Below are 17,511 nucleotides of genomic sequence, written 5' to 3'. Positions count from 1 at the left end.
ATTGGTGGGGTGGAAGGTGAGGATCGGGGGGTTTTGTCCTTGTTGCGTTGGGCGGGGTGGGGTTCAAGGTGCGTGGAGTATTGAGTTGTCTAGTTCTTTGTGCCACTTGTGGAGAACTGCTGATGACTGCTGCCTGCTCTGTAAAGATCCGAACCCATGTTCATCAGTCATCTTGTGACCAAGTTTGCTATAAAACTCACAGGATTCAAGAATGCCATCCCTGGGGTCAAGGTGGTTCTAAGGTGGCAGATATAGTCATGGTAGGTTGGAGACAAGTACAGTCTCTGTGGTAACCGGTCTAATATTGGAGTCACATATCCATGGTGTTCCAGAGCACAGTTGGTGATCGAGTAACCGAAGATGACTCCTAATTAGAACCCAGACTTTACTCCTCAAGACGAAAGTGATCAGTGGAAAACTGTGTAGTGTTACCTGCTTAAACCGAAACAGGACCACTCTATGTGCACTTAGAGGATATTAATCTTTGTCACACCTTTTCCATAAGACTCTGTATCCCTTCCCTGGGTAAAAAGACCAAAACAACAACACATTACCCTGTGAGCTACCTTACTGCGGTTCTGGTTAAAATAGTATTTCTTTACGGTTACTCCGATCCCTTCATAATAAAGGCGAACAAAATTATTTGCCTTCCTAATTGCTTGCAGTATCTGCATGTTAACTTAGAGTACAAACACACTCTGATCCTCCTGAATGCCAACGTATTCCTCAGTATCACACAATGTTAAAAAAGGATTTGCTTTTCTGTTTTTCCAATTTAAGTTACAACTTCACACTCCACCGTATCTTCCATTTGGCACGTTCTTGCCACTCACTTGTCCAGTTTAATCCTTGCCTGTTATGTTCCACAATAGGGAGAAAGTGTACCCTGTCAACCAGGTAACTAACTGTACCTCAAAAGAATGTTACTGTACTATTAAGATGAAGGATCAAGAGGTGGAGGGAACTGATTGAGTACTTTGAACGCACATAAAGAGAGGTTTTTGTGATGATGGCTGTTTGGAAGCAGATGTCTGTAATGTTGCATTTTGTAAATGCAGGGGGTTCCTGATTTTCAAACGTCTGACTTACGAATGCTCATATTTACGAAGTGATCCCATACAAGGATGTATTAAATTTAAGGTTAAAGGTCCAACATGTGAATGCCTCCTCGTATTTATGAACAGCTATTTAACATTGTCCTGTGTTGTGTTTTGACTGAGTACAAATCAACTTGTGAATGGACTCCAGAATGGAACCTGTTCACAACCGGGTGACTAACTTGTAAATCGGTTTTTAGTAAAAGGTTTACGGTTTCCAGCTTTAGAATGAATTAGTGTAGATTTCTCAATGGCCTGGGGTTTGAAATATCATGATGTTTCCATAGGTGTCAGACAACTAACGGAGGGAGTCCCTCTCCCACTGCAACTCCCAGGTCATTTCCTTTGCCCTGAAGCTCTTCAACCATGTCCTGAAGCTTTATTCCTGATGAAGGGCTTTTGCCCGAAACGTCGATTTCGCTGCTCGTTGGCTGCTGCCTGAACTGCTGTGCTCTTCCAGCACCACTGATCCAGGATTGATTAAAATGTCGATCAGGGAGCATTTGATCAGAAAGGAAATCTTTGTAATGACCAATAATTACCTGCTGTTGCTGTTTGGAACTTTTCTTTTATTTGGGTCATAGTGATAAGGTTACTGGACAAGTAATCTTAAAAACCTAGACTCCTATTCCAGACACATGAGCTAAAGGGTGATGAGCTGGAGTATATTAGGCATATATTCTCTAGAATTTAGAAGAATGAGAAACTGTCTTGATTGAAATATCTAAAATTCTTGATGCTAAAATTCAATCGATTATTTTCTGCTGTTTTCACCACCATCAGCATGGCACAATGACCAAAATCCATCCTCTCCCTTCAGCATTCCAAGGGTAATATTCCCTCTGTGATTCCCTGGTCCACTGGAGTAAGAAGGAAGTCTCGTCAAAAACCCCTATTTTGTCATAACCCACCTGGTTCACTCAGCTTCTTTCAGGAAAGAAGTTTCTCTAACCCTAACCCTAACCCTATCGCAGATTTATTTAACTAATCGAGGTTAGTGAACGCGGTGAGATTTTATGTCAAAATATTGTTAACACCGTTGTCCTTACCTGGGTTGGCCCATGTGTGACTCCAAACCCACACCAATGTCATTGATTCTTATTTGATTTCTGAATTGGCCGATCAAGTCACACAGAGGGAAGATAGAGATGGGTTAAAAAAATACTCCTGGCCATTTCCATAATACTCACATCTCAACAACAAATTTAAAAAACAACTTGAGATTAGTAAAATTCAGCAGTTGGCCAGAGACATAAAGAGAAATGTCAGAGCAACTTGGAGAAGCCAGATTACCAGCCATGGGAAGGTTGGAGCCATGCTTGCTGCCTAAATGGGGAATATTATTAAGCTAGAAAGGGTTCAGATGTGATTTACAAGGATGTTGCCGACTGTGGAAGATTGGAGTTATACTAAAAAGCTGGATAAAGTCATACAGTTATACAGCATAGAAACAGACCAAAGCCCTTCGGTCCAACCTGTCCATGCTGACCACATTTCCTAAGCTAGTCCCATTTGCCTGCGTTTGGCCTATATCCCCTGGACTATTTTATCTTTTCTGTCTGGCCTGATAACCTCTGTCCTTTAGCTTCCAGGTCTCTAATAATATGTTTTTAATTGGCTGCCAGAAGGAGTTAGCAACAATTCAAGGACACCCTTTCTAAAACTACTATCACTAAGGGATAGGCTGGGACTTTTTCCACTGGACTGTAGGAGATTGAGAGGTGACCTTATAGAGGTTTCTAAAATCATGAGGGGTATACATAGGATTAACAGTAGGTGTCCTTTGTCTAGGATCAGAGATTTTAAGACTAAGGGGCATTTGTTTTAAGGTGAGAGGAGGGAGATTTTAAAAAGACTTGAGGGGCAAATATTTCACACAGAGGGTGATTTGCATGTTAGAATTCCTACAGTATGGAAACAGGCCTTTCTGTCCAACAAGTCAACACCAACCCTCCGAAGAGTAACCCACCCAGACCCTTTCCCCCTAACCTAATGCACCTAACTAATGCGCCTAAGCTACACTATCCCTGAACTATGGGTAATTGAGCATGGCCAACTTGCACATCTTTGGATTGTTGGAGGAAACTGGAGCACCCGGAGGAAACCCACACAGACACAGGGAGAAGGTGCAAACTCCACACAGACAATTGCCTGAGGCTGGAATCAAACCCGGATCCCTGGTACTGTGAGGCAGCACCATGCTGCCCCAACTTCCAGAGAAAGTGGTGAATGTGGGCACAGTTGCAACACTTAAAAGACATTTGGACAAGTACTTGAATAGGGAGGTTTGGAGGGATATAGACCAGGAGCAGGTAGGTGGGACTCGTTTAGTTTGGGATTATGTTCAGCATGGACTGGTTGGACGAAAGGGTCTGTTTCCGTGCTGTATGACTCTATAACTCTATGGTCTCCCGGTCTGCCGTTGGTCTCTACATTGTGAACTTGCTAATGTAACTTCTTCCCAACATAAGCACTTCTGTGTTTGTGAATGTTCTGTATTTGTGAATGTTTGGATTTTGTGCTTCCCTGGGGCTTGCTTGGAAAATTTAATACAGACTGCACGGAAAAACTCTAAGCAATGTTTGTTTGTTTGTTTTCCCTCCCCTCCGGCCACAGAGAGCGAGTTAAAGACATGTTTTATCATGCCTATAACAACTACCTGGAGAACGCTTTCCCTTATGACGAACTGCGACCCTTGACTTGTGATGGTCAGGATACCTGGGGCAGGTAAGTTTTAGTCGACCTGTAGTTGTATTCATTATAAAGGATTTTCAAAAAAATAAAGTTTATACAAGATGTTGTGAAGAGAATGGAGGAACCCAATCCCAACTCAAACTGTTCAACAATCACCATTCACTAAGCTTCAGATTAATTTAGGAAACTAACAGCTGAATAATGAATACCTTTTGCCAAGTTGAAACATTTTGACAAGATGTCTCAGTTGAAGAAGTGTGTAGCAATCAGTTCAGGAAGCCCAAAGTTTAATTTCTCTTAAAGTATAATGTAGATAAATGTGAGGTTAACCCCTTCAGAAGCAAAAACAGGGTGGCAGATTATTATCTGAATGGCAATGGATTGGGAAAGGGGGAGGTTCAGTAACATCTGGTTGTCCTTGTACACAGCTCGCTGAAAGAAAGCGTGCAGCTCCAGCAGTTGGTAGAGAAAGGCAATGCTATGTTGGCCTTCATAGAAGTGAGAGGATTTAATTACAGGAGTTGGGATGATCTTGCTGCAAATTTACAGGGGCCATTGGTGAGACCACACCTGAAGTATTGTGTGTGGGTTTGGTCTTCTCATCAGAGGAAGTATGTTCTGGCAATGGAGGGATTGCAATGAACTGATTCCTGGGATGGACAGACAGATGTATGAAGAGAGAATGGATCCATTATGACTGTATTCACTGGAATTTAGAAACATAATGGGTGGGGTCGCGGGGGTGGTGGTGGTGGGGGGGGTCGCGGGGGTGGTGGTGGTGGGGGGGGTCGCGGGGGTGGTGGTGGTGGTGGGGGTTGCGGGGGTGGTGGTGGTGGTGGGGGTTGCGGGGGGGGGGTGGTGGTGGTGGTGGGGGGTGGTGGGGGGGGTCGTGGGGGGGTGGTGGGGGGTGGTGGGGGGGGTCGTGGGGGGGTGGTGGGGGGGGTGGGGGGGTCGTGGGGGGGTGGTGGGGGGGGGGTCGTGGGGGGGTGGTGGTGGTGGGGGGGGTCGTGGGGGGGTGGTGGTGGTGGGGGGGGTCGTGGGGGGGTGGTGGTGGTGGGGGGGGGTCGCGGGGGTGGTGGTGGTGGTGGGGTCGCGGGGGTGGTGGCGGGGGAGGTGCGGGGTTAGTGGTGGTGGGGGGTCGCGGGGGTGGTGGTGGGGAGTCGCGGGGGTGGTGGTGGTGGTGGTGGTGGGGTCGCGGGGGTGGTGGCGGGGGAGGTGCGGGGTTAGTGGTGGTGGGGGGTCGCGGGGGTGGTGGTGGTGGTGGTGGTGGTGGTGGGGTCGCGGGGGTGGTGGCGGGGGAGGTGCGGGGTTAGTGGTGGTGGGGGGTCGCGGGGGTGGTGGTGGTGGGGGGCGCGGGGGTGGTGGCGGGGGTGGTGGTGTGTGGGTGTGCGTGAAGGGGAATGCATATCTCATTTAAGTCTATAAAGTTCTCACTGAACTAGACAGGGTAAATAGGAAGGATCTTCTTAATGGTAGGAGAGTCCAGAACCAGGGGTTACAGTCTCAGTGTAAGGGTTAGACCATTTGGGATTGAGATGAGAGATTTCTTCACCCAGAGGGTGGGGAACCTGTGGAATTATCTGCCACAGAAATTGGTTGAGGGCAAAACATTGAATGTTTTCATGAAGGAGTTGGATACAGTTCTCAGGGCTAAAGGGATCAGAGGGTATGAGGAGAAAGCAGGAATAGGGGACTGAGTTTGAAGATAAGCCGTGACCATGTTGAATGGCAGAGCAGGTTCGATGGACTGAATGGCTTATTCTTCCTATTTTTCGGTGTTTCTATATTTTGTAGTGTTAGTTACTTTAACTGAGAGTTGAGTAAAGGTGCTGCAGTTAACGTTTGGAGAATGGGAAGGGTTTCCCATTTCTGATGAATCCAGGATTTATAGATGACCATATTTAAAGGCAGTGTATCCACAGATATCACTTTAGATGCCTTTGCTTTGTACAGATGTAAGATAATCATGAAATGAAAACTGATGTGGACATTGGAATTTGTAACCAGCAGCTAAACTCTGTGTAGTTAGCATCCGAGGAGCTGCCTGGCCTGCTGAGTTTTTCCAGCACCACATTTTTCAACTCTGGTCTGCAGCATCTGCAGTCCTCACTTTCTCCTCCATGTAGTTAGACAGTGCTCACTTGTAGCTAATCGACTCTGTGCCTCTGAACAGCTAAGGTTTCTGAAAATAAAGTGGATGCATATTTCTTCGCCCTTCGTTGGGCTAGTATATTCTGTGTTGTAGCTACACAGGCCAAAATCATTAAAACATTGCAAAAGCTGATATCTTAAGATGCCAAAGGCATGGATAATCTGCAGCCATTGAATGAACAAATGAAAGACAAAGGTAATGTTCTCGATATGGAAGTAGGAAACCTTTGTGCGATTGTTGACCTGTTGTCAGTGGTCAAATAGGATGCTAAATATGTGAGCTTAAAACAGTGAGCGGGAAGGGTATTGGAATTAAACCAAGAATATGAAATTTGTAGAAAGGGTTGAAAATAGGTTTGTGTTTTCGAAACATCTACAAATGCATTCTTTCACTGTTCAGTTTAATTTCAAAATGTTTTGCCTTAACTATCAGACTAGGATCTCAATATTATTTTCAAATGTCTTCTTGGATTACTGAAGGGGGCAGCACAATGGCTCAATGGTTAGCATTGCTGCCTCACAGCGCCAGGGACCCGGTATCAATTCTAACTTTGTATGGAGTTTGCACCTTGCCTATAAGTGTTCAAGGATGTGCAGGCTAGGTGGGTTAGCCATTGGAATTGCAGGGTTATGGGGATAAGGTAGGGGGTGGGTCTGGGTGGGATGCTCTTTGGAGGGTTGGTTAGGACCCGATGGGCTGAATGGCCTGATTCCAGACCGTAGGGCTTTTATGCTTCTATGGTACACTCAACGTTGATTCACATTTACAGGAGGGGGAGTTCATGGATGGGAGGCACAGTAAAAACATGAAAACCTGAATTTTTAAGGTACAGGATTTAGAATCAGTCTGTTAGGTGTCACCTTTTATATCACCTTTTGCTTTTTCATGTCTTGGGAGTTCTCAGTAATCATGGGTATTGCAGTTTTTGAATTAATGTGGGTCTGTTTATATGGTTTAATTTAAAGCTGCTGTATCTTTGCTACTTGGAAGAATCATTTCTCTTTCGTTTTTAAATTTGCCCTCGGTATCGGGTTTAGGGAGATTCCATAACAACACCAAAAGTATGGGGGGAATAGGGACTTTATAAAACTGCCTGGATCATGGAACATTTACAGGACAGAAGGTGTCCGTTCAACCCTTCATGTCTGTACTGGGTTTCAGTAAGGGCTACTCAAGCAGGTCTACTCCCTTGCCTTTTCCCATAACCCTGAAAAGCTTACCTCCGAAAAGGTTTAAAGTAATTGGCCAAGGAAGCAACAACAATAGGGAGAAACATTGTCCCTGGCAGTGAGTGGTTAGGGTGTGGAATTTCTCATTTGGAGGGATAGTGCTGAAAAGCTGACATGAATACCCTCTTTCTGCACTGCAACAGTTCTGTGATTCTTTATTTAACATTAGGTTTGTGTAACAGCAGCATTGTGGAGGTGTCATCCTCACTGGGGTTGGAGTTGTTCAAGAAGGAGTCTCACCACTGCCTTCTCAGTAGCAACTAATGGTGGGCGTTGAGAATTGGCCTTGCCAGTACTGCTTGAGAATGAGTAAAGACGCAGGGTGGGTAGAGCAGGTATGATATTTTAAGTTACAAACAGGGAACCAGTCCCTAAACCTGGATGATGGTGTGTACCTTGGAGTACGAGCCCACTTGGCCTACAAAGGCCTTGATTCAGTTTCTAACCCTTTTTGGCTTGATTGACCTCAGCTGGAGGTCAAAAGGTCAGAGGTGAAGAATGACTGGTTACCAAAAGACTGAAGAAGATTCGAGATCCATTCTGGTTGGATGTCTTTTGAGAGAGGAAGTGAATCGACATTCTCTTGAGGTTAAGCACACAGAATGTTTTTTTTAATATATGGCCACTAATCGCAGCAGGTTAACAGTCAGTTTGGTGGGTCAAACATCCCTTACTGTGTGGAAAAAGTAATTTCATTTTCTGCATTTGCAGCTTTTCTCTGACATTGATCGATGCGTTGGACACTCTGTTGGTAAGTGTGTGTTCATGCTTCAGTTGATTGGACTATCTGGACCTGACATGCTCAGTCCAAGCCAGCTTTTCTCCAACCCTCTTTTTACAGATAATCTTTCCCCCTGCTATGGTTTTTGTTGCCAGTTAAGGACTACAAGAGCAGGAGTATACCATTGAGCCACACATCAATGAAATTATCAGTGCTGCTTCCCACTCGTCCCAAATTGGAAAAGTTTATCTATTTTGGTTCCATCCTCCATTCTACTCTTACCTTCACTTGGTCTATCTCTGTCTCCTCCCTTCCTCAATACCTCTGTTTCTATTTCCAGGGTTAGGATGGCCACCAATATCCATTACAAACTCACTGACTCCCACAGGTACCTGAACTATACATCCTCACAAACTACTTCCTGTAAAGATTATTCCATTCTCCACTGCATCTGTTCTGATGATGACAGCTCTACAAGTGGGTGGGGGCGGGGTTCATGAAATGTCCACCTGCTTCCTCAACTGAGGATTACCCACCACTGTGGTTGACAGGCCCCTCAGCCGAGTCCGACCCATCTCCCGCATTTTAGCCCTCACCCCCTTCTCTTCCCTCACACAACAGCGATGGGAGTCCCATGTCCTCACTTACCGTTCCACCAGCATTGAGACCCAGAGAATCATGAGCCACCATTTCCACCACCTGCAGCAGGATGCTGCTAATAGGCACATATTCCCCTTCCCTTCCTTGTCAGCCTTCTGCAGAGACTGATCCATCTGGGACACCCTAGTCCACTCCTCCTCCACTCCCACTACCTCCCCGCAGCCCCATGGCACCTTCCCATGCAATTTCAGAAGGTGTAACTCCTGCCCATTTACTTCCTCCTCACTAACCAAAGACCATGGCACACCTTCCAGGTGAAGCAGCACTTTACCTGCACTTCACTCAATCTGCTCCATGTGGTCTCCTCTACACTGGGGGGGATGAAATGTAGACTGGGTTACTGCTTTCTGGAAGGGAAGAAGTGAGGACCGCAGATGCTGGGGATCAGAGCTGAAAATGTGTAGCTAGAAAAGCGCAGCAGGTCAGGCAGCATCCAAGGAGCAGGAGAAGAAGAAGGGCTTATGCCCGAAACGTTGATTCTCCTGCTCCTTGGATCTGCCTGACCTGCTGTGTTGTTCCAGCAACACATTTTCTGGAACACTAACTGTTGACAGCAATGACCCTGAGCTTCCAGTTGCCTGCCACTGCAAACCCCACCATGTTCCCTGGCTGACATCTCTGGCTCAGGTTTGCTGCAGTGCTCCAACAAAGGTCAGTGTAAGTTGAAAGAGCAGCACCTCATTATCTACTTGGGGACCTACTGCCTTCTGTGCTCCATATCAAGTTGAATAATTTTAGGGCCTGAACACCTTCTCCCATGTCCTTACCCAACCCCCCACACACCAGATCTTGTCATCACATGGGCTGCTACCACAACCCATTGTCTGCAACTAATGCACCCCATTAGCAACTATTGATCTCCCCCAGTGTCCTTTACCCCTTCCTTTGACTGTCCAGCTGCTGTTCTCTCTGCCTCTGGGCTACATCTCCACCTATTGTTTACTACTCCCGCCTCCCCACGCTCCACCTTCACATATTCTCACCTTTTCCGGTTCTGAAGAAAGGTCACTGGACCTAAAATGTTAACTCTGCTTTCTCTCCACAGATACAGCCAGACCTGCCGAATTTCTCCAGCAATTTCTGTTGTTGTTCTTCTGTGTTCATTGTTTGAGTGTACAGAGTGCCTCTGAATTTTCAAGCTTCATGCCGTCGATATTTATTCTCTTTCTCCATTGTTACAACCAACATGCGTGACCTCACACTTCACCCTGTAACCTCACATTCCCCATGGCTAACCCACCTAAGCCTCCACGTCCCTGGATACTATGGGCAATTTAGCATGGCCAATGCACCTATCCTACAAGTCTTTGGACTATGGGAAGAAACTGGAGGACCTGCCGGACATGGGATGAATGTGCAAACCCCACACCGCAGATAAATTTGTTACCCATCCCTCCTTGCTTTCAAGTAGATGAACTGACATAGAGCAGTGTGCATCATCTACAAGATGTACTGTAGTAGCTCAGCAATGCTCCTTAGACAGCTAAACCTAACATTTGGAAGGTAAAGGGCAGCAATAGATGCGAGGGAATGTCACCACCGAGTGGGTGGCACGGTGGCACAGTGGTTAGCACTGCTGTCTCACAGTGCCAGAGACCCGGGTTCATTTCCCGCCTCAGGCGACTAACTGTGTGGAGTTTGCACGTTCTCCCTGTGTCTGCGTGGGTTTCCTCCGGGTGCTCCGGTTTCCTCCCACAGTCCAAAGATGTGCGGGTCAGGTGAATTGGCCATGCTAAATTGCCCGTAGTGTTAGGTAAGGGGTAAATGTAGGGGTATGGGTGGGTTGCGCTTCGGCGGGTCGGTGTGGACTTGTTGGGCCGAAGGGCCTGTTTCCACACTGTAAGTAATCTAATCTAATCTAATCTAAAAAAAACTAAAAAAGATCCCCTCCATACCCCAACCTGATTTGGAACAGTATCACTGTTCTGTGACTGTGACTAGATCGAAATCCTAGAACTCTGTTTCTAACTCTGCATGTACCTATGTCAGATAGACTGCGGCCATCCAAGGTCCACTTTCTCAACGAATGGGCAACGAATATTGCTTTGCCATTAACACACACATCCAATGAGACATTGAGAAAGGGAAAACAAATTGATTGGAATTAATGCTCGTGCCCAGATGTGAAATGGATACGAACCTGATGTAAAGTCGAGAGTGTGGTGCTGGAAAAGCACAGCAGGTCAAGCAGTATCCGAGGAGCAGGAGAATTGACGTTTCGGGCAAAAGCCCTTCATCAGGAATTAACCTGATGCAGTCTAAGTCAAGGAACTGCATTGTTACTGCTGTCATTCTTTCCAGTGATTGGGTTCTACAATAGTTCAGGGAAGGAGTGGGTGACCTGGGTCTTAAAAGCCAAAACAGACGTTTTTTAAAAAAATGAGTTCACCTCCTAATGGCCAAGTGATGACATCTCTTTCAAGAATGAGGTTGAGGAATATTTTCCACAGAAAATAATCACGTAGAATTTCTTTTAATGGGATAAACATATGCTTTTTAAAAAAAAAACCTGAAGAAACGCATTAAAGAATGATGGTATGATGGAGTTAGCTTCCAATCCCTTCATTTTTAAGAACTTAAAATCCAAATCCAGACAAGCCTTGAGAATCCCAAGTTAAATGAGCTCAATTTCTTGAGATCTTCTGTTCATAACTCAGAAATGAAATTTAGTCCAGTGAGTGTACCTGGGCTTGGGATCAATGATTTGAATGAGACCAGAGCATCTCTGAAAAATTAAGAGTTTTCCCCTTAAGAGTCCAAGTGGGAAAGCAGCTGAATTACATAAGGTGGCAGTTACTGTTACAATCTATTTCTTGCTGTCAATATTATGCTGGGTGGAATGTGCTTTGGAATCATCAGTTTACGATTAGTTCCACGTGGAAATCTAACCTAAGGGTTGTGGATATGGAGTTATGGAAATAGACATGGTGTCCTTAACCAACAAGCAATGAGGGAAATGATTCACTCACGAGGGACTGGGTGACATAGTGCCCCTTTTACCTGTGAACTGCAAACCAGAGTGAAATGACTGCGCAAATTTTGTCTCTTTTTTTAATGTGTGGAATGATCCTGTATGAAATTAACCTTGAGGAAATCCTAATCAAGCTCCAGTGAGGTATTGAGAATGCAACAGGGAATGGGTCCTCCTTGATCACCAACACCAATCTGTCCTCTGTCGCTCCACTCTTGATGTAGTTTGTGTGTTGTAGAGTGGTAGTTAGTCTCCTGCACATGCCGCAAGTGGCCACTGTTGATGCATGCGACTTCTCTACAAGTCTGCTGTTGGTGTTGGTAGGGAAGGGAGGAGGTGCTGAATGAACAGGTTATAGACTCCTAGAGATGTACAGCATGGAAACAGACCCTGTAGACCAACTCCTCCATGCCGACTGGATATCCCAACCTCATCTAGTCCCATTTACCAGCGCTTGGCCCACATCCCTTTAAACCCTAATTTATCATCTACCTATCCAGATGCCTTTTAAATGTTGTAACTGTGCCATCGCAACCACTTCCATTTTCTCTCACACTGTCCCAAACTCTTCTGCCTTCAGGTACTGGGTAACGTGACTGAGTTCCAGAGGGTTTTTCAAGTTCTTCAGGATGGAATGGATTTTGACATAGACGTTAACGCTTCTGTGTTTGAGACCAATATTCGAGGTGAGCTTGCATCGCACTCTTTTAAAATGATCTCATCACCCCTCCCCAAAAAAAACCCTGCACCCGATTAACCATTTTTGAAGTAACTGTCACAGTATAAGGAATGTGGTAGTCACAATAAAAGCAGAAGACGTTTGGTGTACAGGGCATTCTGAAAATGGCAATGAGATTACAACTAGATTCTCTGTTTTTGTTCATGATATTGTCCAAGACACCAGGGATAACTTGCTGGCTTCCAGGGAAGATGTTGTATTTTATGTTGAGTTAAGAAGGCTTTGACTTAATGAAACCATCCCACCAGCATCTGTATCCAAAGGATTATAAGCAGCTTTTTCTGTCGCATCCAATGGGATATACATTCCCCTCTCCACAGCCCTACCACAAATCCAACCCAAACTCTGGGTCAGATATGTCGATGACACGTTTGTAATCATCAAAAACACGGAAATAGAAAAAACACACCGGATCATCAACGCCACACTCACAGGAATCCGATTCACGAGAGAAGAAGAAAAAGATAGCCAACTCCCATTCCTAGACGTGATAGTACAGAGAACACCGAACGGAGAATTCACCACAAGGGTACACAGGAAAACAACACACACAGACCAAGTCCTAAACTATGAAAGTAACCACCCCAACACACACAAACGAAGCTGCATCAGGACACTATTCAAAAGAGCCACAACACACTGCAGTACACCAGAACTACGAAAAGAGGAAGAGGAACACCTATACAAGGTATTCGCCAAAAACGGATACCCGCGCAACTTTATCAACAGATGCCTAAGAGATAGACCACGGAACGAGGACATGCCACAACCAAAAGGACTAGCCACACTACCATACATCAGGAGCGTTTCAGAACTGACAGCCAGACTACTGCGACCCTTAGGACTCATAACGGCACACAAACCAACAGCCACGCTCAGACAACAACTTACTAGAACAAAGGAGCCGATACCCAACATGAGCAAAACTAATGTAGTTTACAAAATACCATGCAAGGACTGCACAAAACACTATATAGGACAAACAGGAAGACAGCTAACAATCCGCATACATGAACATCAACTAGCCACGAAACGACACGACGCTCCTAGTAGCCACACACTCAGACAACAAGCAACATGAATTCGACTGGGAAAACACCACTATCATAGGGCAAGCCAGAGAACAGCCAGGGAATTCCTAGAGGCATGGCATTCATCCACAAACGCCATCAACGAACACATCGACCTGGACCCAATATACCAACCACTACAGCGGACAGCTGAAACTGACACCCGGAAGCGGCAAGGACAGACCATTATAAATACCGGAAGAAACATCAAAGAAGTGCTTCGCAGGAGGCTCCAGAGCACTGATGATGTCTCCTAGCCAGGGGATGAAACGTTTGCAACAAAGACTTCCAGTTCGGCGAACAGAACCACAACAACGAGCACCCGAGCTACAAATCTTCGCACAAACCTTGAATTCCCCTCTCCTCCCTTGTCAGTCTTCTACAGGGACACCCCCCCCCTCCCCCCAAACATACATGTTGGCCCCATCCTAACACCTCCCCACACCCTCATGGCACCTTCCCATGCAAGTGTAGAAGGTGTAACTCCTGCCCACTTACTTCCTCCTTTCTCACCATCCAAGGCCCCAGACACTCCTTCCAGGTGAACCTGCACTTCAGTTTAGGGGAGGCAATGGCCTAGTGATATTATCACTAGACTGTTAATCCAGATAAAATTCTGGGGACCCAGGTTCAAATCCTGCCATGGCAGATGGTGGAATTTGAATTCAGTAAGAATCTGGAATGAAGAATCCATTGCCAATTGTCAGGGAAAAACCTATCTGGTTCACTAATGGTCTGTAGGGAAGGAAACTGCCTTCCTTAACTGGTCTGACCTACAATGTTGTTGCCAATTAGGGATGAGCAATGCTGCCTAGGATGGCATGGTGGCTCAGTGGGACCCAGGTTCGATTCCAGCCTCAGGCGATTGTTTGTGTGGAGTTTGCACATTCTCCCTGGGTTTCCTCCCACATTCCAAAAGATGTGCAGGCCAGGTGAATTGGCCGTAGTGTTAGGTGCATTAGTCAGAGGGAAATGAGTCTGGATGGGTTACTCTTCAGAGGTTTGGTGTGGACTTGTTGGGCCAAAGGGCCTGTTTCCACACTGTAGGGAATCTAATCTAATCTAGTCAGTGACGCCGTCTTCCAATGAATGAATAAACAAAAAAAGGTCTCCTGTTTTCGCTGTTCACAATATGGTCTCTTCTACACCAGGAAGACAAATTGCAGTCTGGGTGACTGCTTTTTAGAACACCTACATTCTGTCTGTAAAATAAATGCAGAATCCCTACAGTGTGGAACAGGCCCTTCGGCCCAACAAGTCCACACCAACCCTCCGAAGTTATATTCCACCCAAACCTGTTCTCCATTACTCTATATTTCCCATGATTAATGCATCTAACCTATACATCTCTGAACACTATGGGCAATTTAGCATTGGCCAATTCACCTAACCTGCACATGATTAGATTAGATTAGACTTACAGTGTGGAAACAGGCCCTTTGGCCCAACAAGTCCACACTGACCCGCTGAAGCGCAACCCACCCATACCCCCACATTTACCCCTTACCTAACACTACGGGCAATTTAGCATGGCCAATTCACCTGACCCGCACATCTTTGGACTGTGGGAGGAAACCGGAGCACCCGGAGGAAACCCACGCAGACACGGGGAGAACGTGCAAACTCCACACAGTCGGTCGCCAGAGTCGGGAATTGAACCCGGGTCTCAGGCGCTGTGAGGCAGCAGTGCTAACCACTGTGCCACCGTGCTGCCCAAAATCCATCTTTGGATTGTGAGAGGAAACTCACACAGACACTAGGAAAATGTGCAAACTCCACAAAGACAAGCCACTCTAGGTGGGAATTGAACCTGGGTCCCTGGCGCTGTGAGGCAGTAGTGCTAACTACGGAGCCACCATGCTGTCAAATGCCTCTGAGCTTCTAGTTGCTTGCCACTTCAACACACCACTGGGTTCCCTGGCCAACCTCTCTGTCTCAGGCTTGCTGCAGTGCTCAAGCGAAGCTTGGCGTGAGCTGAAAGAATAGCATCTCATTTTCGATGTGGGGTCCCTGCAGCATTTGGGGGATTGTCTGTGCAGAGTTTGCACATTCTCACTGTGTCTGTGCGGGTTTCCTTTGGGTGCTCTGGTTTTGTCCCACAGTCCAAAGAGCTGCAGGTTAGGGTGGTTTGGCTGTGCTAAATTACCCATAATGCTCGGAGATGTGCGGGTTAGGTGGGTTGGCCATGGGAAACGCAGGATTATGGGGATAGAGTATGGGACTGGATCTATCTGGGGTGTCCTTCAGAGGATTGGTGTGGATTAGATGAGCCAAATGTCTTGTTACCTCCTCAAAGAATTCAATAAGATTTATGAGGCATGACCTTTAATGCTTTGCCAAATAGTCATGAATCCTATCCCTCAGAATTCTTTCCAAACCTTTGCTGACCACAGACATAAGACTGAATGGTCCACCCCAATCCTCAGACTGTGACCTATGTACCTAAACATCAGTGAGGTGATGTGCCCGCTGCAGCAAAGTCTGACTGTCCTTGATTTAATGTTCACCTCACTCTGCTTTTGTTTTGATTTGATTTATTATTGTCACATGTACCTCAGTACAGTGAAATGTTTCATTTTGCATGCAGTACAGGCAGATCATATCATACAAAACCCGAGTGAGGTATACAATGTTACACCTACAGCGAAGGTGCAGAAAGAGTGAGAGGTCCATACCAAAGTCTAATAACAGAGGGGAAGAAGCTATTCTTGAACCTGTTGCTTCTGCTCCATGGTTTGTCCCTAAGTGGGCCTCTGAAATAACATGCGTTGCTGGAAAAGCGTAGCAGGTCAGGCAGCATCCAAGGAGCAGGAGAATCGACATTTCGGGCATGAGCTCTTCTTGCTTATGCCCGAAACGTCGATTCTCCTGCTCCTTGGATGCTGCCTGACCTGCTGCGCTTTTCCAGCAACACATTTTCAGCTCTGATCTCCAGCATCTGCAGTCCTCACTTTCTCTCTGAAATAACATGGCAGTATTCCTTAGATGGCCAGCTTCCTCAGAAATTCCCTAGATCCCCAGGGTCCATGTCCCTCTGCGGTTTGAGAACGACTGCATTGCTGTTCTGGTAATTGGTAACTGGGCATTAACTGGTGGCTTGTTTTAATCTGTGACTACCTATCACTGGGTGTGAGTGTATTGCTTCGGCTTTGGGTAATGCCATCTGATTTTGTTCCTCTATGAGAGAACACATGGCCATAGTGGGTGAGAGTGGATTACGAATTCACTGAATAACACGAAGCAGGTTTGGAGCTGTGTGCTTGTGCTCTGCCAAACTGTGTGCCGTTATTGTACTATACAGTGTTGAAACGCAAGACCTTGCTGACAGCAACACTGGCTGCAATAGCAACAGAATCCCCAGCTAAACTCCTCCAGTGGCTATAAAGGTAAATGTATTGACACACAGCACTCAGAAATGCTGCTTTTAATTGGGTTTTAAAATGCTTGTTTTTTAACACAAGTTGTCTGTTTGAAAGGGACCCAAACAAAATTTTCAGTGTGCTTCTTATTGTTTTGTGTTTTCTCCTCAATGCAACATTATATTGGATAAGTGACACAGAGACAGGCTATTTGGCCCAATCAGCCTGTACTAGTGTTTGTGTCCCACTGGAGCCTTCTCCCATGTATTGTTATAATTCTCTGTTCCCTTCTCTATCAGACTCTGACCTAACTTCCTCTGAAACTCATCTGCACAGTTTGCTACAACCACTGCCAGTGACAGTTCCACGTTCTCACCCAATCGTTGGGGGAGGAAGTTTCTTCTGAATTCCCACTCTGGTTTCTTGGCGACCATCTTGTATGGACAGCCCCTAGTTATGCTCTTTCCCACAAAAGGAGACGTTCAGTATCTGCTTGTTCCGTTGGCAGGTTCTAATGGTTTGTTGTGTGTCTGTTCCTCTCTGCAGTGGTGGGAGGCTTATTGTCTGCTCACTTACTCTCCAAACAAGGCGGGATCCAGGTGGAGCCGGGATGGCCCTGCTCTGGACCTTTGCTCAGGTTGGCGGAAGAGGCTGCTCGCAGGCTGCTGCCAGGTGAGGGGGGTCCCTAATGCCATGCAGACATGGGCAAATTGGACATGTGCCATCTTCCTTTCCTCCTCTTGTTGTTTGCTGTTTCCAAACATGATTACATTTGTGAACCACTGCTCACTATTCCAAACATGTGCTGTGCTTGACGAG

The 17,511-nt window shown here is 46.1% G+C and overlaps 1 protein-coding gene across 1 annotated transcript in view; it reads left to right on the top strand.

Moving 5' to 3' along the window:
- Positions 1–17,511, top strand: part of edem2 (ER degradation enhancer, mannosidase alpha-like 2) — a 41,525-nt gene that overhangs the window by 2,737 nt on the left and 21,277 nt on the right. The window contains exons 2-5 of the mRNA XM_060836147.1: positions 3,714–3,824; positions 7,884–7,923; positions 12,105–12,210; positions 17,239–17,364. Of these exons, the coding sequence (XP_060692130.1) occupies positions 3,714–3,824; positions 7,884–7,923; positions 12,105–12,210; positions 17,239–17,364 (383 nt within the window). The remainder of the gene's footprint in view (positions 1–3,713; positions 3,825–7,883; positions 7,924–12,104; positions 12,211–17,238; positions 17,365–17,511) is intronic.

This window comes from Hemiscyllium ocellatum, chromosome 15 (genome assembly GCF_020745735.1).
Source record: "Hemiscyllium ocellatum isolate sHemOce1 chromosome 15, sHemOce1.pat.X.cur, whole genome shotgun sequence".
In the NCBI taxonomy this organism is placed as follows: domain Eukaryota; kingdom Metazoa; phylum Chordata; class Chondrichthyes; order Orectolobiformes; family Hemiscylliidae; genus Hemiscyllium; species Hemiscyllium ocellatum.
Note: the sequence above shows the minus strand (reverse complement) of the source record. Positions and strands in the feature narration are given on the sequence as shown.